The following is a 24,477-nucleotide window of genomic DNA, read 5'->3' as shown; positions in this document are numbered from 1 at the left end:
TGCCACAGAAGGCAGTGGAGGGCCAATTCACTGGATGGATTTAAAAGAGAGTTAGAGTTCCAGGGGCTAGTGGAATCAAGGGATATGGGGAGAAGGCAGGCACGGGTTACTGATTGTGGATGATCAGCCTCCCTGATCACAATGAATGGCGGTGCTGGCTCGAAGGGCAAAATGGCCTTCTCCTGCACCTATGTACCTAGGTACAGTGAAATTCTTAGTTTTTTTGCATACAAGCTGGAAAAATCATTGCAGCAGACTTCACTTAGGCAGTACTCAGAGTTGTTCCGTCCGCCAGGTCCCTCTTTGTTCTCAGCGCACCCTGTCCCTCTGCCCATCACGTCCCTCTTCCTTCTTGGCGCCCCCCCCCCCCCCCCCCCCCCCCCCCGCGCTGGGTAACTCTTTGTTCTCTGTGGCTTCCGTTGTAACAGGTCTTTCGAACCACTAAGCCCACGCCACCCATTGATGATCCAATCACACTAGTTCTACGTTATCGTACTTTCGCATCCACTCCCTACACACTCTAAGGGCCATTTTGTAACAGTCAACTAACCTACCAACCCACGATTCTTTGGGATGTGGGAGGAAATTGGAGCACCCATGCAGTCACAAGGACTACCTGCAAACTCCACAGAGATAGCACCGTGGTCAGCATCGAATCCAGGTCTCTGGCGTGAGGCAGCGGCTCCTACAGCCTGCGCCACCCAAATGTCATTCAAGGTCCTGGCTTAACTGCTCTTTAAAGCAGTGAGCAGGGCCTTCCAATGTTCATTCCCCAGGATTTGTGGCTCCATCAGGGGGTCTTAAAAAACTGGCTGCAGATTGAGTGGAGTTGTTCCCTCTAATCTACAAAAATTCCCTAGATTCTGGAGAGGACCCGAGGAAAAACAACACAAATGTAGTACAATTTGAGCAAATTGTTGGCTAAAACACTGGGTTCTGGAGGATACACAGTGGGTCAGATAGCATGTGAGGGAATGGACAGGTGATGTTTTGAGTGGGGACATTTCTTCAGATTGACTGTGGTAAGGCAGAGAAAAAAATGAGTGGGAGGCATAGAGATATGGAAGGGTAAGGTGTATGCCTCATTGTCACCTTCCCCTCAGCTAACAACAATCCATTCTACATTTTCCTTGAGCTTTCTCCCCTTCAATCTCTCATTTTCACACCTTACCATTCTATGTCTCCCTCTCCCTTGACTCTCAAGTCTGAAGAAGGGTCTCAACCCAAAACATCACACATTCCTTCTATGCAGAGATACTGCGTGTCCCATTGAGTTACTCCAGCATTTTTGTGTCGATCTATAGCATTTGTCTAGATAACACCACAAACAAAAGCTTATCACTTTATCTCAGTACACATGACAATAACAAATCAGTAGAGGTACTAAAACAGGTGAATTTAAGATCCACCTGCTTATGTGGATTTGTGGAATGAAGGGATTGGTGTATGAAAATGGGTGACAAGGTAGACTTCTGATCATTGGAGTTTAGACAAAGAGAGGTGATCTTAATGAAGATATACAATTCTGAGAGGGAAGCTGATAGGATGTTTACCCCTGAGTGACACTGTGGCACAGACTGTGCTGTTCCACAGTCCAGGGGTCTGAATTGGATCTTTTTCTTGGGTGGTCTGTGTGGAATGTGGACCTTCTCTAGAATGCATTCCATTTACCACTTGCCTTCAGGATCAAATACCTTTCAAGATCCGCTAATCCATGTCTCAGGAACATGTAGAGAGACAGAGATCACTGCTGCCTGGCAGATCATCCATACCTGAAGTCTTGATCTGAAAGCAACCTTTTCCTTAATTGCCCAAATACGAGCACATTGAAGATTGGGGTGAATTTCTGCATCAAGAGGCGGCTCCTGAGATATGACACAAAATGCTGGAGTAACTCAGCAGGACAGGCAGCATCTCTTGATGCAGATCTGAGGAAGATACACACAATCTCCCAAATGTTCTAGGGGCCGGAGAACCTAGGGTGATGGAGGAACTGAAGGAAATCGACATTAGGCAGGAAATGGTTTTGGGTAGACTGATGGGACTGAAGGCTGATAAATCCCCAGGGCCTGATGGTCTGCATCCCAGGGTACTTAAGGAGGTGGCTCTAGAAATAGTGGAAGCATTGGAGATCATTTTTCAATGTTCTATAGATTCAGGATCAGTTCCTGTGGATTGGAGGATAGCAAACGTTATCCCACTTTTTAAGAAAGGAGGGAGAGAGAAAACGGGTAATTATAGACCAGTTAGTCTGACATCAGTGGTGGGGAAGATGCTGGAGTCAATTATAAAAGACGAAATTGCTGAGCATTTGGATAGCAGTAACGGGATCATTCCGAGTCAGCATGGATTTACGAAGGGGAAATCATGCTTGACAAATCTACTGGAATTTTTTGAGGATGTAACTAGGAAAATTGACAAGGGAGAGTCAGTGGATGTGGTGTACCTCGACTTTCAGAAAGCCTTCGACAAGGTCCCACATAGGAGATTAGTGGGCAAAATTAGGGCACATGGTATTGGGGGTAGGGTACTGACATGGATAGAAAATTGGTTGACAGACAGAAAACAAAGAGTGGGGATAAATGGGTCCCTTTCGGAATGGCAGGCAGTGACCAGTGGGGTACCGCAAGGTTCGGTGCTGGGACCCCAGCTATTTACGATATACATTAATGACTTAGACGAAGGGATTAAAAGTACCATTAGCAAATTTGCAGATGATACTAAGTTGGGGGGTAGTGTGAATTGTGAGGAAGATGCAATAAGGCTGCAGGGTGACTTGGACAGGTTGTGTGAGTGGGCGGATACATGGCAGATGCAGTTTAATGTAGATAAGTGTGAGGTTATTCACTTTGGAAGTAAGAATAGAAAGGCAGATTATTATCTGAATGGTGTCAAGTTAGGAGGAGGGGGAGTTCAACGAGATCTGGGTGTCCTAGTGCATCAGTCAATGAAAGGAAGCATGCAGGTACAGCAGGCAGTGAAGAAAGCCAATGGAATGTTGGCCTTCGTAACAAGAGGAGTTGAGTATAGGAGTAAAGAGGTCCTTCTACAGTTGTACCGGGCCCTGGTGAAACCGCACCTGGAGTACTGTGTGCAGTTTTGGTCTCCAAATTTGAGGAAGGATATTCTTGCTATGGAGGGCGTGCAGCGTAGGTTCACTTGGTTAATTCCCGGAATGGCGGGACTGTCGTATGTTGAAAGGCTGGAGCGATTGGGCTTGTATACACTGGAATTTAGAAGGATGAGGGGGGATCTTATTGAAACATATAAGATAATTAGGGGATTGGACACATTAGAGGCAGATAACATGTTCCCAATGTTGGGGGAGTCCAGAACAAGGGGCCACAGTTTAAGAATAAGGGGTAGGCCATTTAGAATCGAGATGAGGAAGAACTTTTTCAGTCAGAGGGTGGTGAAGGTGTGGAATTCTCTGCCTCAGAAGGCAGTGGAGGCCAGTTCGTTGGATGCTTTCAAGAGAGAGCTGGATAGAGCTCTTAAGGATAGCGGAGTGGGGGGGTATGGGGAGAAGGCAGGAACGGGGTACTGATTGAGAGTGATCAGCCATGATCGCATTGAATGGCGGTGCTGGCTCGAAGGGCTGAATGGCCTACTCCTGCACCTATTGTCTATTGTCTATTGTCTATTGAATGGGTGACGTTTCAATAGACAATAGGTGCAGGAGTAGGCCATTTGGCCCTTCGAGCCTGCACCGCCATTCACCGTGATCATGGCTGATCATCCACAATCATTACCCCGTTCCTGCCTTCTCCCCATATCCCTTGACTCTGCTATCATTAAGAGCTCTATCTAACTAACTCTCTCTTAAAAGCATCCAGGGAATTGGCCTCCACTGCCTTCTGAGGCAGAGAGTTCCACAGCTTCACAACTCTCTGAGTGAAAAAGTTGTTCCTCATCTCTGTTCTAAATGGGTTTCGGGTCGAGACTGACGCCAGATCCTGTAATGCCTATCCTCGCACATGTTTCAGTGAAATAAGTTGACAAATATTTTGGAGCTCATACACAATTATTGCTTGCTTGCTGCATCTTGACCACCAAGATTCAGGTGCTTTTGATTCTGAGCACAGTCACTTTTGGTGCAACTATTTGCCAGATTTGAAGATGGTTTTACACAGTCATTCTGAAGAAGAAAAAAAAGATTCAAGCCTGTGTTCAAAGATTCGTTGAAGGAATGCATAATCCCAACTGATTCCTGGGAATCCCTGCACCATGACAGCCAGAAAATAGCAAAGGACTGTTTGGGATAGTATTGAGAACCTTGTCTACACTTCAGATCTGCACAAGAAAGGAGCACAGCACCTTACAAACTATATATTCATTAGGCAGCCACTGGCTTTATTAGTCACATCAGAACCCACTAAACCTGAGTGATCATCTTTGACTTTTACATAGAAAATAGATTCAGGAGGAGGCCATTTGGCCCTTCGAGCCAGCACCACCATTCATTGTGATCATGGCTGACTCTTGAAGGATTTTCCAAGATATATAAACAAAAGATAGGCTGATTATTTGAAAAATAATTGTTTATTATTTAAATTAATAATTTTTAAGGCTAATCTTTTTGCGAAGAACTACGTTATTTTTTAAGTCTTTTGACGAAGGACGGTAGATGAGACTAGCATGGAAAGGTACCTTATTCACTGTTCAGGATTAAAGGGCGTTCTTTTAGGAAGGGGAGGAGGAGAAATTTCTTTAGTCAGAGGGTGGTGAATCTGTGGAATTTTTTGCCACAGAATGCTGTGGAGGCCAAGTCAGTGAATATTTTTAAGGCAGAGATAGATTCTTGATTAGTACAGGTGTCAGGTTAAGGGGAAAAGGCAGGAGAATTGGGTTTGGAGGGAAAGAGAGATCAACCATGATTGAATGGCGGAGTAGACTTGATGGTCCAAATGGCCTAATTCTACTCCTATTCCTTATGACTTTATGGTTGCCAGAGACATAGTAGGCCAAAGGAAAACAGACACAATGACTTAATGGTCAGATCATGCGCTCATAATTTTATAATTCACTATCTGAATGACTCAAGATAGAAATTAGTCGAATGCCCTATTCGTTGAGTGTGAAAGATTGGTTTTCTCATATCTGCTCATAATTTCTGTAAATTACCATACAAAAGTCTAAAATATCTAAATATGCAAAGGTAAGTCCAACTAAGGTAGATGCCTTCAAGGTTATTCCATTGTTTAAGAAACAATTTTTTAAAAAATCATTTTCTTTTGTAAATTGACTAGCTTGGTTAATGTTAAAGAACATGAGTATTAAATTATATTATCCACCAAGTGTAACAGATGATATCACATTCTAGAGTGTCTGTTATGTATTGAAATACAACACAATCATGCATTTATATTTAACAAGATAAACGTGTTATGGCAATTATAGATAAAATACATGTTTACGTCTCAGGAAAAATAAATCAGAAAGAGAACTCTTATAAAGCCAATTAGTGGGATCTAAAGAAAATGCCTTACTACATAATAGCAAAAATAATCTGCAATGAAAGAAACATTATATGTGCTTAAAGCCGGGATATTATTTTTTAGCAGAGTCCTCTTCAAAGTACACCAAGAGATGTTTGTCTTTTGCGACATATTTTATATCCTCCACTTCACCACCCTGCTTGCTTGGTTTCTGAAAATGGATCTTCAGCTTGTCCTGCATTTCTTCTTCTTCCATTGTGCTCTTAATGTCTGATAGCAGCACAGATCTTTTGGAAACACCATTAAATATCTGAAAGAAGTTACAAAAAAAAAGTAAAAGACCAAGAGTTGTTGCACAGAGTGTGCAGGATAACACTTTCCAGGTGAGACAGAGGTTCACCTGCACCTCCTCCAACCTCATCTATTGCATCCGCTGCTCCAGATGTCAACTTATTTACATCGGCGAAACCAAACGCAGGCTCGGCGATCGCTTCGCTCAACGCCTGCGCTCGGTCCGTGTTAACCAATCTGATCTCCCGGTGGCTGAGCACTTCGACTCCCCCTCCCATTCCCAGTCTGACCTTTCTGTCATGGGCCTCCTCCAGTGCCATAGTGAGGCCCACCGGAAATTGGAGGAACAGCACCTCATATTTCGCCTGGGCAGCTTGCAGGCCAGTGGTATGAACATTAACTTCTCCAACTTTAGATAGTTCCTCTGTCCCTCTCTTCCCCTCCCCCTTCCCAGATCTCCCTCTATCTTCCTGTCTCCACCTATATCCTTCCTTTGTCCCGCCCCCGACATCAGTCTGAAGAAGGGTCTCGACCCGAAACGTCGCCCATTCCTTCTCTCCTGAGATGCTGCCTGACCTGCTGAGTTACTCCAGCATTTTGTGAATAAATACCTTCGATTTGTACCAGCATCTGCAGTTATTTTCTTATACTAGGATAATAGTTAAGGTCATGTCAATGAAATACAGATTGTAAATCAATTCTGCATTTTTACCTTTTCAGGTAAGTTTCCCTGCAAGTTAAAAAATAAGGTAAATGTAATCTGAGGGTTATTTTTTTCCACAAGCTGCCAGAGGAGGTAGTTGAGGCAGGGACTATCCCAACATTTAAGAAACAGTTAGACAGGTACATGGATAGGACAGGTCTGGAGGGATATGGACCAAATGCGGGCAGGTGGGACTAGTGTAGCTGGGACATGTTGTCCAGTGTGGTCAAGTTGGGCAGAAAGGCCTGTTTCCACACTCTATGACTTTATTAGGCCCTATCACACTTGATCTAAAGGATTTCTAGGTTATTTCAGTGAACATTTACATGGCAATCGCATTGCAATAGATTTGAAGACACATACAGGACAAATTAGGTAAGGAAACCGTAATTTATTTATTTTTAAACGACGCATTTCAACCAAATTAACTTTAGAAAACAGTATTTTCTTGGGCACCATGGTTACGAGTTCAATTTCATTTTAAGATTACATTTAAAGGGATGAATGGAACTGAAAAGTTAATGATTTTGAATATTAACCAATCAGTTGTAAGAATTAATCCATGCCAATTGAAATCCAATAAATGTGATACGCATGAGAGGAAGTGAATGCAATGTATCATTTTCATTGTGAATGAGTCTATATTGTTCTTTCATTAAAGTAATTTTGTACTGACTATTCATTATGTTAGTCTCCACTTGCCAACATGCAGTATCTTTTCTTTGTGAAGAAGCGTTCCTTCATCATAAAGCCAATTCGGCTTTAGATATAATTTATATAGGATAAAGGTTTGGGTGGTCTGATGGTGTGGATGGTCATGGGATAGAGGTTCAAATATAAACCAAAATTAATCTCTCTTTAAAAAAATCTAATGCAGTTTTAGAATGAACTTTGAGTTAACATATATGAATGAAAAACAAAGATTCAGTTGTAACCAGAGTTTCTGCTAAAACTAAAAGTTAAGCAGAAGGCTCGGGGTACAACTTATTGGCAAGTTAACAGTGGTGTAAGAAAATAACTGCAGATGCTGGTACAAATCGAAGGTATTTATTCACAAAATGCTGCAGTAACTCAGCAGGTCAGGCAGCATCTCAGGAGAGAAGGAATGGGTGACGTTTCGGGTCGAGACCCTTCAGACTGAAGTTAACAACATGTTAACAACTATTCCAATCATTGCTCAATCAGTTCAGGAATGATGTGTATGTACATCTCTAAAAATAGTTGTACAATTTACATTATTTGCACATTTCCTTTAGTGAGATAGAGGAAGACTCTTAATCTGCACTCCTGCCCACTCACCCCATTCCACATAATTGACTGGATTTAGATATTAATAGCCCATTAATTTCATCACAAGGTTAAGAATGTTAACTAAGAGTACATTAAGTGCTAATCATTTTCTGGCATATAGATAATTACATTCAGATACTTAGTTTGCAGATTTTTAAATGTTTGGTTAAAACAATTTCTCTTTGATTTCTTCCCTATCTGTCATATTTTATCTCTATATTTCATTCTATATACAGCTTGTTTCCAATTCACTCGACATCTTCAATCTTATTGAGGAGTTAGATTCTTGGTCTTGTCATTCACTAAGCCTCAAAAATGTCCTCGCCACATTCTTATTGGTCTCTGCTTCCAACAAGTTATGTTCCTTAAAATATCAAGCTGAAAGTGCAGGAAAACACCTAACAAAAGAGGCACATTGTGATATGTCCTGATTCAGCAAATCAGGTCCAATGAATTCCAATTAACCATCGATTACACTGCAACTTTTGAGTGAGCATGTCATACAAATGACAACATGCATTATTCTCACCTGAAACTTCTCCAAGTTGCTCTCCATTTTAGGTTCAACTGTCAGCCAACAAGTTCTTGTCCCATTTATTACTAGGGGGTATTCCTTCTGTTCTGCAATACGCTGAGCAACTGCAAAGTAAAGTTCATGGTATGAGAAATCTTTTATCGTCTACTAGTGTATGTTGTATTAGAGTTCCCACAACCATGCTTCCAGTTCAAATACACACTCAAAAACATGAACTCTGTTTCTTTCTCAGCAGGAAATACAGAAATTGCTGGAAACAGTCAGCAGATAATGGGCGGCATGGTAGAGTTGCTGCCTTACAGCGCCAGAGACCCGGGTTTGATCCTGATTAAGGGGTGCTTGTCTGTATGGAGTTTGTACATTCTCCCCGTGACCTGCATGGGTTTTCTCCTGGAGCTCCAGTTTTCCACAATCCAAGGTTTGTAAGCTAATTGGCTTGGTATAATTCTAAATTTTCCGTAGTGTGTGTAGGATAATGTTAGCTGGCGGGGATCACTGGTCGGCGTGGATTTGGTGGGCCGAGGGGCCTGCTTCCACTCTGTATATCTAAACTAAACTAAATAAGGCTACATCTGTGGATAGAGAAACGGTTAGCTTTCTGATTCAAGACCCTTGATCCAAAATGGTTCAACAAATCTAATCCACTCAGTCTTCAATTCCAATCAATTGACTACATTGCATCTCTGAGCAAGTTCGTCATACAAATGGCAACATGTCCAGTTCTGATGAAACAGAAAAAGTTAGCATGCAGTTACATTTAGTTGACATGGAAATGTATTTAGGAGCTACACTCTCTGGAGCTTATGGTAGGTGAATGTATGGAAATAAACAACATTTTGAAGGGATTTCACAGGATTGATATGCAAGAATGTTTCACCATAACTGAAGTATAATATTCCTATTTTTATATCGTTCATTTACAACCAACAATATTATTCTGGATATACATGGATAGGACAGATTTAGAGGGATTATGGGCCAAACGCAGGCAGGTGGGACTAGTGTAGATGAGACACGTTGGCAAGTTGGCCCGAAGGGCCTGTTTCCACACAGAAAGACTATGACTTTCTACAACTCTAATATTATTCTGTTAGATTTTCTAAACGCTATTAACTTACATACTAATCATTTATGAGTCAGTCAAATCATTCTGCAATTTTCTATTTGTTCAATATTTTTTCTTAATTTATCTTGTTAGTGTGTACAGTTTGACATTCTCTCCCATTATCTCCATTTGCAAAACTTCTGCCCATTCATTCAACCTATCTGTATCCCATGTAGCCTCCTTGTGTCATTTACACAACTTTGTATCCATATTTGTGTCCTCATACCTTCTTAGGAACCAATTCATAAGGTGTCTGGATATTACTATGTTTCAATGTGATTTCTGAGAAATAGTTAGTCAGATAATTCAGTTTTCATCTATGATTTTAAAAGGTTGGATTTATAGCAACACCAAATTTTCAGTTATAAAAGTAATAGTAACAGCAAAAATATATATATACTTGAAATATGTCCATATCCACATTCACCTCTCCTCATATACATTTCAATAAAGGGAATGCATTTCCACAGACTGGTGAAAATGGAAATGTTTCATTTACCTCTTTTCTCCACAAATTTGATGATGGCAGTTCCAGAAGAGGCAGAGTATTCAATGTTCTCCACTTCCCCTCCTCCTAGACTAGGCTTTGAAAAGCTTATTTCCAACTTATCCCTCATCTGTTCTGGATGATGATTTGGAATCTCAGAAACCTTGATCTCCTTCATTGAGATGTTAAGATGGATCTAAAAGAATCCGTATAAACATTCTGCATTAGATTGTAAGGTAAGGAGGGTTAAAGTAGTTGACCTTAACACTGAACAATAATACATCAATGATTTTGCTTGTCATAGTCGAGTAAGAAATTTGCAATGGGGGAGGGGCAGGGAGAAGAGAAGAGAAGAGAGAGATGCACAATTACAAAGAGAGATATTCCAGCACAAGTTATATGGAAATGTGATTTATAAAAGTACTCCAGAACCCTAGGTTCTTATTTTCAAAACCTGGCCTGTAGACCAAGCTGATCCAACTCCCTGGTTCATTGGGATGCAGGGGTGCTGAATTCACAGGTAGGAATTGCTTTTGTGAATGCAGCCCAGACCAACAATCAAACGTAACCCGAGGCATAGTACTGGCAACAGGCAGATAGTCAACAATAACCAAAAGGGAAAGTTCAAATAAACTTTTAAAAGAGAAAGCCGATCTCAGAGGATCAGAGGAACAAGAGGGACAGAATTAATGTATGTAAAATGTCACACAAAAGCTTTTATTGATCAGAGTTTAACATTACAATATTGTGATGGGTATATGAAATGAGCTGCCAGAGGAGGTAGTTGAGGCAGGTACAATAACAACATTGAAAAGACACTTGGACAGGTACATAGAAACGAAAGCTTTAGGGGGATATGGATCAAATGCGTGCAAATGAGACTAGGTTAGATGGGGCATCTTGATCGGCATGGAAAATTTGGGACAAAGGACCCATTTCCGTGCTGTATTTGACTCTAATACCATTCTCAATATTCTATGTAAGATTCATTGCATTTACCTCAAATTGTTGCATTGTATCCAATGGGATGGATTGAGCTTTCACTTGTATTTTCTCAGATTGAAGTTCTATCTGATGTTTGGTAATTTTTAGAATCCTGGAAGCGACTTTAAAAAAAACAAAGCACGAGAATGGGAATTAAATTTAAATATATCTCTTGAGCAGTAACAGTCAAGTAACAGTCAAGAGATCAGAACTAAGCAGAGAAGAAAAGCATTATTCAAAGATCAATACACTACTGAATGATTTTTCCACTCATTATTCTGGTCCCATTTTGGTACAGACTACTTCTGTGCCTATAATTTACATATCCTTGAAATTAAAAACTGGAACTTGTGCATGGAATTAAGAGTACAGAACAATTACATTAAAACTAGAATGTTTTACAATACAATAATTTTACAATACAAACTTTATTGTCATTGTGCAGTGTACAAGTACACAGACAACGAAATGCAGTTAGCATCTTAACCAGAGTGCATGCGATGGAATAGTAAAACATATAATATATACAGTAATTCAGTAGCGGTAGTGGAAATTCCGGTGAGCGAGATCAGTCACTGATGGGAGGAGTGCCCGAGGGGGGTGGGGGGATGGCAGCAATCACCGAAGCGCAGAGTTAAGTAAGGTAACGACCACAGGAAAGAAGCTGTTCCTGAACCTGCAGGTCCGGGAACGGAGAGACCTGTAGCGCCTCCCAGATGGGAGGAGGGTAAACAATCTGTGGTTGGGGTGAGAGCTGTCCTTGACGATGCAGCGCGCCCTTCGCAGACATCGCCTACTCTGGATAGACTCAATGGAGGAGAGTGAGGAACCGGTGATGCGTTGGGCAGTTTTCACCACCCTCTGCAGTGCTTTCCGGTTCCATTACATTGTATTCAGTGGTACTGAAAGGTCTAACCTAGTCTTTTTGGTACCACTTAATACAATGTAAGATAACCAGATGTCTTAAATCTTCGAGGGGAGGGAGGATGGGTGCGTACGTCAAGAAATACAGAACAGCAGGTTTGTGGAGGAAATGCAGAGACCCATTTAAAAAAAAAACATTTCTCCTCACAATAAAATGGTTACCACATTTTAATGGCCACCTGATTCTCGTAAAAATAGTTCATTTTGCAAAAAATTGTGAGTGTAGAATTGTAGGTTTCCAGGTTTACCTTGTTCTTCTTCAAAAGTAATTAAGGCCTGTCCATTCTGAAGAACCACTGACATTTTCGGAAGGATGGTATAGATGCATTTTATATTCAGAAACTCATCCCCCTCTTGATCAACTGGCACACTTTGTTCAGACTTGATAAACTTAATATTCTTCTCTGGTAACTTTAACTTAATCTGTGTGCAGAAAAGACCAACTTGAAAAGTGAAAATCCTAACTGGTGAAAAAAATCTCCAGCTTTTAATAATAAAAAGTAAAAGACATTTGGACATTTACATGGATAGGAAATGTTTAGAGGGATATGAACCAAACGCGGGCAGGTGAGACTAATGTAGATGAGGCATCTTGGTCAGCAAGGGCAAATTGGGCCGAAGGGCCTGTATCCAATGGGCTCAATGACTCAATTTCTAACACCAGTTTCTTTTGCATCTAATAATACATGAAAATTCTCTCATTCACAGTTGTAAATATATACATGGATTGAAACTTAATCTCAATGAAGAAAACATTTAAACATCTAGACATTGGTTACAAATTTTACTGGCTAAAACAGGCATTGGTAGTCTTGTACCAAAGATAGACACAAAAAGCTGGAGTAACTCAGCAGGACACACAGCATCTCTGGAGAGAAGGAATGGGTCCTGCCTACCCGCTGAGTTACTCCAGCATTTTGTGTCTGTCTTTGGTGTAAACCAGCATCTGCAGTTCCTTCCTACACATTGGTAGTCTTGCATTTCTTAATGACAGCCTTAACACTTGTGCTCTAGTGAGCGCCATCATCATAAATCAGCTGGCAACAGTTTTGTTTTGATTCGCAGAAAAACAGGTCAAGCAGGAATGATAGGTCCACTGCATTCCTGGTGTCATTCCAGCATAATCTGAGCATTTGGCTGAGAGTATATCCTCCGAAACACCCAGCTGACTGATTCTTGAGCAAAATACAAGGACAACACTGACAAATTAAAGTTATGGTTATGGTGATGATATTTTCCTTGGAACAAAGGAGACCTTTGACGGCAATTTGATGAACGTTTGATGGCATTGGCCATTTTTAAGGCAGAGATAGATAGATTCTTGATTAGTATGGTTGTCTTGGTTTACTAGTTGTAGTGAAAGACACCCGATTAGAATAATAAGAACCTTTTTGTTTAGTTTAGTGATACAGTGCAGAAACAGGCCCTTCAGCCAACTGAGTCTTTGCCGACCAGCGATCCCCACCCACTAACATTATCCTACACACTAGGGACAATTTTTACAATTACCAAGCCAATTAACCAACAAGTCTGTACATCTTTGGAGTGTGGGAGGAAGCTAGAGCACTCGGAGAAAACCCGCAGAGGTCAAGGGGAGAACATACAAACTCTGTATAGACAGCACCTGTAGTCAGGTTCAAACCTGTGACTCTGGCGCTGTAAGGCACCAACTCTACCGCTGTGCTACTGCTTTGCCCTCCAGCAAACCTTGTGGTGGTAATTTAACCATAAGTGCTATTGACAGCCGGTACTTCCTGTTAGAGCATTGTGGGTTCAAACACCTCTCCGTAATAGAAAAAAAATTGGTATCGCACAGGACTGGGTGGGGAGGGTTGGTGCTGTCCTGTTGTCTTTCACCTAAACCCGTGCCCCATTTTCTCTCTCAGGTAAAATATTTAACTGCCCTATTTCACAGAATAGCTGAGAAATTATTCCTGATGTCCATCATTGCTAAAAAAAAAACACATTATATGGTCACTTAAAACCTGATAAGAACCATTTGTCGTGTCTCATAGGGCACCATAAAAAATGGTCTCAGGGTCAGGTTTAGTTTAGAGATTTAGAGATGCAGCATGGGAACATGCCATTTAGCCCATTGAGTCCACACCAAGCAACGATCACACATTCACACTAGTTCTATGTTGTCCCGTTTTCGCATCTTGTGTGAATATGTTGCTTGGTGTGGACTCAGTGGGCCAAAGGGCATGTTTCCATGATGCATGTCTAAATCTCAAAACTAAAGAGATCTTTTATTTTATGTCTATCATCTACTTTATTTCTAACCATATGCCTTCACAGTAGAGGCTGGCTACCTAACCAGAGTCTGAATATATGTAAAATCAAGACAGAAAATGTTGAGAACAGCAGGCCAGGCAGCAACTGTGGAAAGAGAAGCCGAGCTATTGTTTCAGATCCAAGACCTTTGTCAGCAACAGGAAAGAGAGAAAACAAGCTAGCTTTTCTTTCCTCTCTAAGTATATGTTGTAAAGTTATACAGAAACAGACTCCTCGGTCCATCATGTCCATGTTGAGCATTAAGTACCCATCTCCACACTGATCCTACTTGGATTCAAATGTTTATCCAGATACTTTTTTAAATGTTGTGAGTGTATCTGCTTCCGCAACCTTCTCAGGTCGTGAGTTCCAGCTTTCAAATGTCTTCCAGGTGAAAAATAATTTCTTGGCCCCTCATAATGTTGCAAAACTCTATTAGGTCCACTGTCAGCCTCTTCCGCTCCAGAGAAAGCAAACACAGCCTGTAGTTCTCTCCTCATAACAGGATATTCTATTGAAGTATTCAATGCTATATCTCTGCACCCTCTTCAATGAAATCACTTATTTCGATAGAACTATAGCAATCAGAACTGTACACAATACTCTAGCTGTAGTCTAACCAAAGTTTTACAAAGTTGCATCATGACCTCCTTGCTCTTATACTCTATGCCAGTCAATGAAGGCAAATATCCCTTATACCTTCTTCACCACCTTAACTGTGTTGTATTCTTTGTGGATCCATGGAATTGGATGTTAAGGTCTCTTTGTTCTTCAACATTCCCATTTGGACCTCCCAAAAATACATTACCATACACTAACCACAATTAAATGTATCTGCCATTGCTCGACCCTGGTCAATGCAGCTGATCAATATGACTCTGTAACCTAAGACTATCCTCCCTACTAGCAACAACATCAGTTTCCATGCCATCTCCAAACTTACTAATCAGCCAAAACATTATAACCACTGACGGGTGAAGTGAATAACATTGATTATCTTGTTACAATGGCACCTGTCAAGGGGTTGGGAATATTAGGCAGCAAGTGAACAGTCAGTTCTTGAAGTTGATGTGTTGGCTGCAGGAGTAATGAGCAGGAGTAAAGGGCGGCATGGTGGCGCAGCGGTAGAGTTGCTGCCTTACAGCGAATGCAGCGCCTGAGACCCGGGTTCGATCCCAACTATGGGTGCTGTCTGTACGGAGTTTGTACGTTCTCCCCGTGACCTGCGTGGGTTTTCTCCGTGATCTTCAGTTTCCTCCCACACTCCAAAGACGTACAGGTTTGTAGGTTAATTGGTTTGGTAAATGCAAAAATTGTCCCTAGTGGGTGTAGGGTAGTGTTAATGTGCAGGGATCGCTGGTCGGCGCGGACCCGGTGGGGCGAAAGGGCCTGCTTCCGCGCTGTATCTCTAAACTAAAAAAACTAAACCTGAGCGACTTTGGCAAGGGCCAAATTGTTAAGGCCAGACAACTGGGTCAGAGTAACTCTTAAACGGCAAGGCTTGTGGGGTGCTCCCGGTCAGCAGTGGCAAGTACCTATCGACAGTACCTATTGACCGAGGAGGGACAAACCACAAACTGGCGACAGGGTGTTGGGCGCCCCAGGTTCATCAATGCACGAGGACAACAAAGGCTATCCCGTCTGGTCCGAACCGAGTGAAGGTCTATTGTGACACAAGTCACAGAAAATTTTAATGGTGGTCACGGGAGAAATGTGTCACAATACACAGTGCATCACACCCTGCTGCGTATGGGGCTGCACACAGAGGAGACCAACAGTATATCAGGCAGGTGGTCATAATGTTTTGGCTCATCAGGTCATAATGTTTTGGCTAATCAGTGTATATCATATATTCATATCCAAATTCTTAATGTGTGTGGCAAACAGTAAGATCCTGGCACCAATTTCTATCCCACTGATCACAGGTTCCAATCACAAAAGCAACACTCTACCATCACCCTCTGTCACCCATTACCAAGCAAGCTATTTGGATAACTAACCTTGGAGCCCAGGGTTCTAACCTGTTGGATCAGCCTTCCATACCGAACCTTGCCATGGATGGGTGTTGACATCGGGTTTGAAATAAAAAAGTATATAATTCCCAAAGCTTGGGATTTACTTGGATTGGTGGTGATCAGGATTTATATTTTACACCCAGATAGAAATCTATGGTCATTACATTACTACTTGTGAAGACCAAACTGGTAGTTGTTTCATATATTGCAACAATGGCTACATTTCAAAAGCACTTTATTAGCTATGAAGAGGGATGTTAAAATATACTATATAGATCAAGGTCTTTCTTTAGTTCTACAATTCCCAGGCCACATTGGTTTTAGATTGACAACTACTGTGCTACAACCATCTTAACAAACAGAATTTCTGGAAGAGTAATGATATGAGTTTCCTTTGCTCATTGATAGAAATGCCAATTTACCCTGAACTTGGTGCAAAGAGTGTCACAGACAGCTTGTTTTCTTTGGAGATCATTTTCAAGTTCAACTAGTTGATCTTTTAGTTTGATATATTTTTGATGTTTTTCTTGGAGCATCTCCTGTTAAAAGAAAAGTACAAGTAATAACGCATGCTTTTCAAGTAAATCTATTTTCAAATAATTCAATATATTGATTTATAGAACACCTGCAATTAGAAAACAACCTCAGCCTCATTTAAAATTGATCTTTTACAAATGTGATCATCACACAATTGAGGTCATTATCATTAAGGAAGACAAAAAAGAAAAAACTCTTGGGAGAGATCTACCAACAAGCAGCTCAAATTCACCTTTCACACTCTTTTCAGAATATGGTCTGCTTGGCCCAGGGTGGATTCTTCTGAGGGGTGTTCGGTTTCCATTACATTAACAAGACCTTTCTGATATAAGCATGTCTGGTGTCATTCTGACTTGTTCCCATGTTTGACAACCTGGCTACCAAACAATGCTCTATATTTTAACTTGCCTAATATTAGGCTCAAATTATATATGAAACTAATATTACGGGTGATTCTTATAGAGGTATACAAAATCATGAGAGGATATGGCGAGAAAGCAGGAACAGGGTACTGATTTTGGATGATTAGCCATGATCATATTGAATGGCGGTGCTGGTTTAAAGGGCCGAATGGCCTACTCCTAAACCTATTTTCTACGTTTATATGAATAGATCAGGTAGACATACCGAGTTTCTTGCCCATAGTAGGGGAATTGAGAACCAAAGGACTTAGATTTAAGGTGAAAGATTTAATTGGAACCTGAAGAGTAACTTTTTCCACACAGAGGGCGGTAGGTGCAGGGACAAGCTGCCAGAGGAGGTAGGTGGGGCAAGTTTTATCACAATGTTTAAGAAACATTTAGACAGGTACATGGATAGGACAGGTTTAGTTTAGTTTAGTGATACAGCGCAGAAACAGGCCCTTCTGCCCACCCTGTGACCAGCGATCCCCGCACATAACACTATCCTATACACACACACACTAGGGACAATATACATTTATACCAAGCCAATTGACCTACATACCAGTATGTCTTTGGAGTGTGGGAGGAAACCAAAGATCTCGAAGAAACCCCACACAAGTTACAGGGAGAACGTACAAACTCCTTTCAGACATCACCCGCAGTCGGGATCAAACCCGGGTCTCCAGCACTACAAGGCAGCAACTCTACTGCTACGCCACCGTGCCTGCCCTCTGGAGGGCAGGTTTAGAGGGATATGAGCCGAACGCAGGCAGATGGGATTAGTGTAGATGGGACATGTTGGTCGGTGTGGGCAAGTTGGGCTGAAGGGCCTGTTTCCACACTGTATGACTCTAATTGGGAATAGATTCAGAATGCTTCCTCAAAGGAAATAAATTGCACCAGAGCGACCCAAGAGGCAAATCCCCCATTCAGAAGGCAGTCCACTCCTTGAGTGAGCCCCAGAGGAAGCCACAGAAGTGGATACAACCATGACATGTGGACAGATACAGGACATTAACAGCCTAGAGGGCATGGGCGAATTGAAAGCAAATGGGACCAACCCTGCATGTTGTTGCAAGTATTTTGGATAGATGACTAAAGAGAAAATAATGAACTTGTCATTTAATTGTGTTCCAACTATGCCGGTTTTGTACACAAGTTTCACATTGCCTTGTATTTGGTTTAAGTTACTCGATCCAGCTGACCCAAAATGACATGTTCTTCAGAGGTGCTGCCTGTTATGCTGAGTTTCTCCAGCACTTTGTCTCTCTTTTCGCTGTATGCATAATTCTGTGCAGCAGCTTCACCAGGTTGACACCTTGTTTTCTGATACACCCAGTGCTGCTCTTGGTATGCCCATCGAAAAAACAACCGTTGAACCAAGGCTGGTCCCCACACTTTAAGGATTTACCGTAAAGATAGAGTAATGGTTCAGCTGAGCCTTGAGTCAATAGAATATGATTTTTATGCTGCGGTTAGCCCACAGTTTCATATGGGTGAAGCTACCAAATCTCTATTGAATCGATCTCATTCAGTATGATAGTAGTATCATGTGACATGATACATATGTCCTTGGTGTTAAAACATGACTTTGGTTCCATAAAAAATGTGTAGTGACCATTGCTACCAGTGCAATCATAGACAGGTGTGGATTGCTGAGAACACATTCAATCAAATTTATCAGGTAGCTATGTCCTTCAGTACTCAGCCAGCCTGATCAGCAACCAATACATTCATAGTGGTGCTCAGTGAAATCCTGCCTTTCCTACACTGCGTTGCTATTGATTGTTTTTAAAAACATGTAACTGTGCCAATTCATCAGCTGGGGAATGTTAATCACCATAAGGTTTTCTTGAATGCCCAGGAATGGGGGCAAGATTGCAAAAAAGTGGTGAACACCGCCCAATCCATCACGGGTACTGACCTCCTCAACATCGAAGGGATCTGCAGGAGTCTCTGCCTCAAAGGGGCAATGTGGTTTGCCAGCTAAAAAACTTTTTCTGTGAGATCTTTTCAATCTCTAGCTTCATTGATCTATGCAACAATTCTCTCAATTTACATCTCAGGTCTTTGTATTGGCAGCAAATATCTGCTTCATTATATAAGGAGTCACGATAGAATTAAACTCTGTGCTATTATCAAGATTCCCCACTTCTTCCCTTATAATGGAAGGAAATTAATGATGAAACAAGAGGATTTGGCCTGAGACGCTGTTTTAAGAACCATACACCAAGATGCTCTAAACACAGCAATCTTCATCTGCTTGGCATAATGACATGAGTTTTTTTTAAATCCTGTGGTATGTAACCAAAAGAGAGCTGGATAGAGCTCTTAAGGATAGCGGAGTCAGGGGGTATGGGGAGAAGGCAGGAACGGGGTACTGATTGAGAATGTTCAGCCATGATCACATTGAATGGCTGTGTGGAAAGAAACAATATATTCAAATATCACTTCTTACCCGACAGGACTGCGCTCCCTTCAGCAATTCATCTTTGTAATTGTCCTGTTCACTATTCAGCTTGGAAAAATGATTAGCAGCTTGCTTTTTCTTCTCTTCTGCATCCAACTTTTTACAAATTAGGTCAGACTTTTCTTTTTCTAGTTTCAATGTTTCCATCTAATCAAAAAGGCCAAACATTGCATAAGAGAACATGCATCCACCTGCGAAATAATGATTGAAAATCCTCTCTCCAGGCAAATGCAAAAGGATTTTATCTGGAAACATCTACACATGTTTTTAATCCTTCAGGTTGCATTTCAAGGACCACAAGGGGGCGCCGCACGATGACTGCCTTGCCTACAGTCGGTCTGTACCTTTCGAACTCTATTTATTTTTGGTAAGTTTTAAAAGTGTATGTAAATGTTCTTTGGTTTGTTTTATGTGTGGGGTGGGGGAGAGGGTTGGGGGAAACCTTTTTTCAATCTCTTGCCTTGCCGGAGATGCGATTGCTTTCCGGATCGCATCTCCGGTCGCTCTGCGGCCTAACATCACAGATCTGGCGGCCTTGCCTGGGACTGACTTTGAGCCCCCACGGGGCCGTGGACTTAACATCTGTGCAGACAATCCCTTGCCTGGGATCGACGCTCCAACGCAGCCTGTGGGCTTTAACATCAAGGAGCTCGCAGTCTCGGGTTGAGACTCGTCGGGAGCTCCAAGCTACACGACGTTCATCTCGCCCCGACTCAGGGTGGATCGCCGGCGGGGTGGAGCCGAGATTCAACTCCCCCGATGCAGGAGCTTCATCGCCCCGACGAGAAAGGCCCACCACCGGCTACGGGAGTCAAGATCGTCCCGTCAACGGAAGGTTAGAGGCCCCCGACCGCTGGAGGACAAAGGGAGAGATTGAATTTTTTTTTTGCCTTCCACCATAGTGAGGAATGTGGAGGAGTCACTGTGGTGGATGTTCATGTTAAAATGTATTTTGTGTGTTCTGTTGCTTTTTATTGTGATGACTGTATGACAAATTATGTTCCTCGTATGTTGTAAAACATACTTGGCTATAAAATATTTTTGCGATTGTGAGCTAGAATGCTTCCTGGAAAAGCTGCAGGGAGAGATTGGCTAAGCTAGGACTTTATTCCATGGATCAGAGGAGACTGAGGAATGATCTTACAGAGGTGCATAAAATCATGAGGGGAACAGATAGGCTGTGATCCATCCAAGGAAACACATGAAAATCAGGGTAGAGAGCAACAAAGGGATCACAGAGAGAAAATATTATAGCACAGGAGCATATCTTCTACCCTACCAGGAAGATGGGGTGGGGGGGGGGGGGGGGGGAGATGGGGTCAGGGGAGATAATATTAAATATATTATAGAAATAAAAATATTTATTGATTGCAAAATGCTGATAGTAAAGGACACAAAAATGCCTTGTTTATCACCGACATGAAATTCTGTCACCAGGATAGATTTCATAGTATACATGGGAGTCTTCTGATAATCAGTAGTACGCAATCAGCAGCTGCTAAAGCATGTTTGCCAATGAAAAGCAAATTCCGTGGAACACATTTTATCTGATAAATGTCTGCCACATTGAACCATATGGAGAGTGAAAGATACCACGTTTCAGCTAAAGGCCAGCCGTGAGCAATGCAAAACTGCGGTCACAAATGAGCATAACTTGGCAGAGAAGAAATAAGAAAGCATAGAAGATGGAAGATAATAACTTTCTAAGATGGATAATTGAGAGCTCTAGATTAATCCTAATAAGTCAAGAGGAAGCTCAATAAACCAGCCAGACATCAGTCTAATTTGGTTTAGTGTTTGTCTCAACAGTGCCATTACTGTAAATACTATGCTAAATAATACCTTTTTGGGGATCCCTCCTCACTAATATGGTTTGCAGTTGAATCTTTGGAAAGGTTCATTAATCATTTATGAAATGTCATTTACTCTACAGGACATATACGTGATTCTAACATTTCAAACATACAAGATTCTAAAGTGACCTTCCAACCCTTAGTTATGGCCAATGGCTTTGAAAGCATTTTCTTGTGACTGTATGCTGATCAATCCAAATCCACAAAACCAGCATCTGCAGTTCCTTCCTACACATTTCATCTGTTCCACTGCAAAATCTGCTCAAGGCATGCCTATTTCGAAGAGGTTCTCCTCCTCTCTTTGACGAGAGTTCTGCAACATCCTCCCTCGCTGCTCCCCCTCTGTCTGAAGAAGGGTCTTGACCCAAAATGTCGCAGTCCTTCTATCCAGAGATGCTGCCTGTCCCGCTGAGTTACTCCAGCATGGTGTGTCTATCTTCAATGTAAACCAGCATCTGCAGTTCCTTCCTACACAAGACATATCTATCTGCAGGATTAAGTTAAAGGAACTGCTAGAGGATATGCTGTACCTGCCATTTTTCTAACTCTTCTCTCGCTTGGCAAATTGCTTTTGAATCAAGGCAAGTGTCGTTGTTCTCACTACCATCTTCAATCGCAGTGATTTCCTGAAAGGACAACAAAGGAAATAATGGTGAGAGACCTGCTGCCAGAGAATGTAGTTGAGGCAGGTACTGTCACAACATTTAAAAGACATTTTGGACAGGTACATGGATCGGAAAGGTTTAGAATGATATGGGCCAAACGCGGGCAGGTGGAAGTAATGTAGATGGGCCGTCTTGGTTGGGATGGGAAAGTTGGGCCGAAGGGCCCATTGCCATGCTGTATGACTCTGTTAGACCTAAAACATTTATGCAGCCTATCGACCAGGCACAGACTGAGTAACACAATTAACATCTCAAAATAAATCATCTTTTGTCCAGGCACAATTGAGGCAAAGCAGATAAAAGTAAACTGAAGATAGCTACCTTGTACTGCCCGACCCATGGAAGTGGAGACAAAAACTTGCTGCTGGAGAAAGGTGTAGGTAGGTGTGCGTGTGCGTACGGCCAAGGCCTTGCATCAGGAGTGAGTGTGGAGATGGGAAATCCTTTCCTTCTACAAATGCCGCTTAACCTTCTGAGTTCCTCCAGCAGATTGTACATACAATTACAGAACTGTAGGTAACCAGAAAATAAACCAACTGCATTGTCACAAATCTGTTAGTACAATTATCTGCACGTGTGACATCCGCATCTATGCAGTTGTAACCCATGTCCTGAACTCTCTATTTTATGCTCACGCATGGTGAACCTGATCTATCCAAGCCCTGCAAAGTTTTGGTGCTTTGGTTTAACATTTCATGCAAATAACTTTAATGTAATACTTTTTTGAGTATCATACTCACAAAACTTAAGCAATTTTCATCAGATAGCGGCTGGGGTCCAATATCCTGATCCATACCTTGATTCAAAGAAAAATACCAACATTAACACACACAAATAATAACTGAGTTCCAAATTTAAAAAAACCCAATTGGTAATGTGATATAATTGTTCATCCGAGATGAAATGTATTACTAGAATGGGTCAGGCAATAATGAATGAATGAATGAATAAGTTTATTGGCCAAGTATGTGCATATACAAGGAATGTGCCTTGGTGCGCCGCTCACAAATGACAACACAAACATACAAACAAACAGTCTGAAGAAGGGTCTCGACCCGAAACGTCACCCATTCCTTCTCTCCTGAGATGCTGCCTGACCTGCTGAGTTACTCCAGCATTTTGTGAATAAATACCTTCGATTTGTACCAGCATCTGCAGTTATTTTCTTACACAAACATACAGTTAAAAATTAAGAACATTTCCACAGACAATACAAACAAATACATACAAAACAGCAAGAGGCAGTACATCGTGGCAGCCATCATTAGCGCCACTTCCAAATCCATTCCGAATGCATTTCCTGTCTGCGGTTTTGCTTCAAATTGTGCCTGGATTAAAAAGGATCAAACTATCTGTCAGTTTGGAATCAGGCTGGATGGTTGTCTATTAACAGACAACGATGATCGGCCTCAGGTGGACCGTGAAGACCAGGCCAGATCCAAGTCAGGCCCAGACTGTGTTGGAGATGCCCCAAGTCTCCAAGCTTTCATGTCTAGAAAGGAACTGCAGATGCTGGTATATATATTCTTATATCATATAATAATAATATATATTTAGAATCTAATAATATATAATATAATATATTGTATTATATTATATAGGAGATATATTCTTAATGTTTTAAACTTATTCTTAATTGTTTACTGTATGTTTGTGTTGTTACTTGCAAGCGGAGCACCAAGGTACATTCTTTGTATGTGTAATGTGTACATACTTGGCCAATAAACTTATTCATTCCGATAGACACAAAGTACTGGAGTAACTCAGCGGGTCAGGCTGCATCTCTGGAGAAAAAAAAGGACCTTTCTTCAGACTGACCCGAAACATCACCTATCCTTTTTCTCCAGAGATGCTTGCTGCCTGACCCACTGAGTTACTCCAACACTTTGTGTCGATCTCCAAGGTTTAATGTTCACTGGCCTACTAGGCTTGCAGAAACTTCTGGCCAGACGAGCGACCTAATCTATAGTTATTACTTGACAATACATTTTGATCGGATACATATAGACATGCCCGAATGACACTGCGAAACACCATTGCATTCCAATCATCTTATAACCCGGAAACGGTGCGACATGATTGCAGAAAACATATAGAAAGGCGTTGGTTGCACTGTTGAAAACGAGTTCGTCGTGTCTTGTTTTAATAGACGGAGACTCTTAAAAATGAAAACATTGTACACCATTGCAGTGACTCGTGTTAATCCGTATATATTGTCAGTAAACAATGAATCGTTCTACAACACCGGTTAATGTTTTCAAAGTGTCCCGACCCGTTCGTTTCCCTCACGTCTGTTGTTGGTCCTCAAGCTGAGCTACTATTCGAGAGAATACCAACCACAGCAACTCCTCCAATTGATCCACACAGCGGCCGGCTGTTTGCAAAGGACTTGAAAATAAATCACTTTCACTTTCTCTACCCTTTACTGTAAGTCACCTGACTTAGTGGAAGTGTTTCTTTTTTTTTTTAAACAAGGAAATGAGCCGGTGCGCGATGTTTACA

The 24,477-nt window shown here is 41.7% G+C and overlaps 1 protein-coding gene across 7 annotated transcripts; it reads right to left on the bottom strand.

The window, feature by feature from the left end:
- Positions 1–4,347: 4,347 nt before the first annotated feature.
- On the bottom strand, positions 4,348–24,402 carry nmi (N-myc (and STAT) interactor). Of its 7 annotated transcripts, none has more exons than XM_078404390.1 (10): positions 24,265–24,401; positions 22,716–22,771; positions 21,841–21,936; positions 19,446–19,604; positions 16,469–16,585; positions 12,006–12,180; positions 10,849–10,955; positions 9,862–10,045; positions 8,252–8,361; positions 4,348–5,748 (listed from the first exon to the last, which is right to left on the bottom strand). In XM_078404390.1, the coding sequence occupies exons 2-10, from the start codon at positions 22,767–22,769 to the stop codon at positions 5,551–5,553; spliced, it is 1,200 nt and encodes a 399-aa protein (XP_078260516.1). In that variant the 5' UTR covers positions 22,770–22,771; positions 24,265–24,401; the 3' UTR covers positions 4,348–5,550. The 7 variants fall into 7 exon arrangements, with proteins under 7 accessions (XP_078260516.1, XP_078260519.1, XP_078260518.1 ...); XM_078404393.1 differs by having other exon boundaries at positions 24,313–24,370; XM_078404392.1 differs by having other exon boundaries at positions 24,248–24,366.
- Positions 24,403–24,477: the final 75 nt, after the last annotated feature.

Source organism: Rhinoraja longicauda, chromosome 8 (assembly GCF_053455715.1).
Source record: "Rhinoraja longicauda isolate Sanriku21f chromosome 8, sRhiLon1.1, whole genome shotgun sequence".
Lineage (NCBI taxonomy): Eukaryota > Metazoa > Chordata > Chondrichthyes > Rajiformes > Arhynchobatidae > Rhinoraja > Rhinoraja longicauda.
Note: the sequence above shows the minus strand (reverse complement) of the source record. Positions and strands in the feature narration are given on the sequence as shown.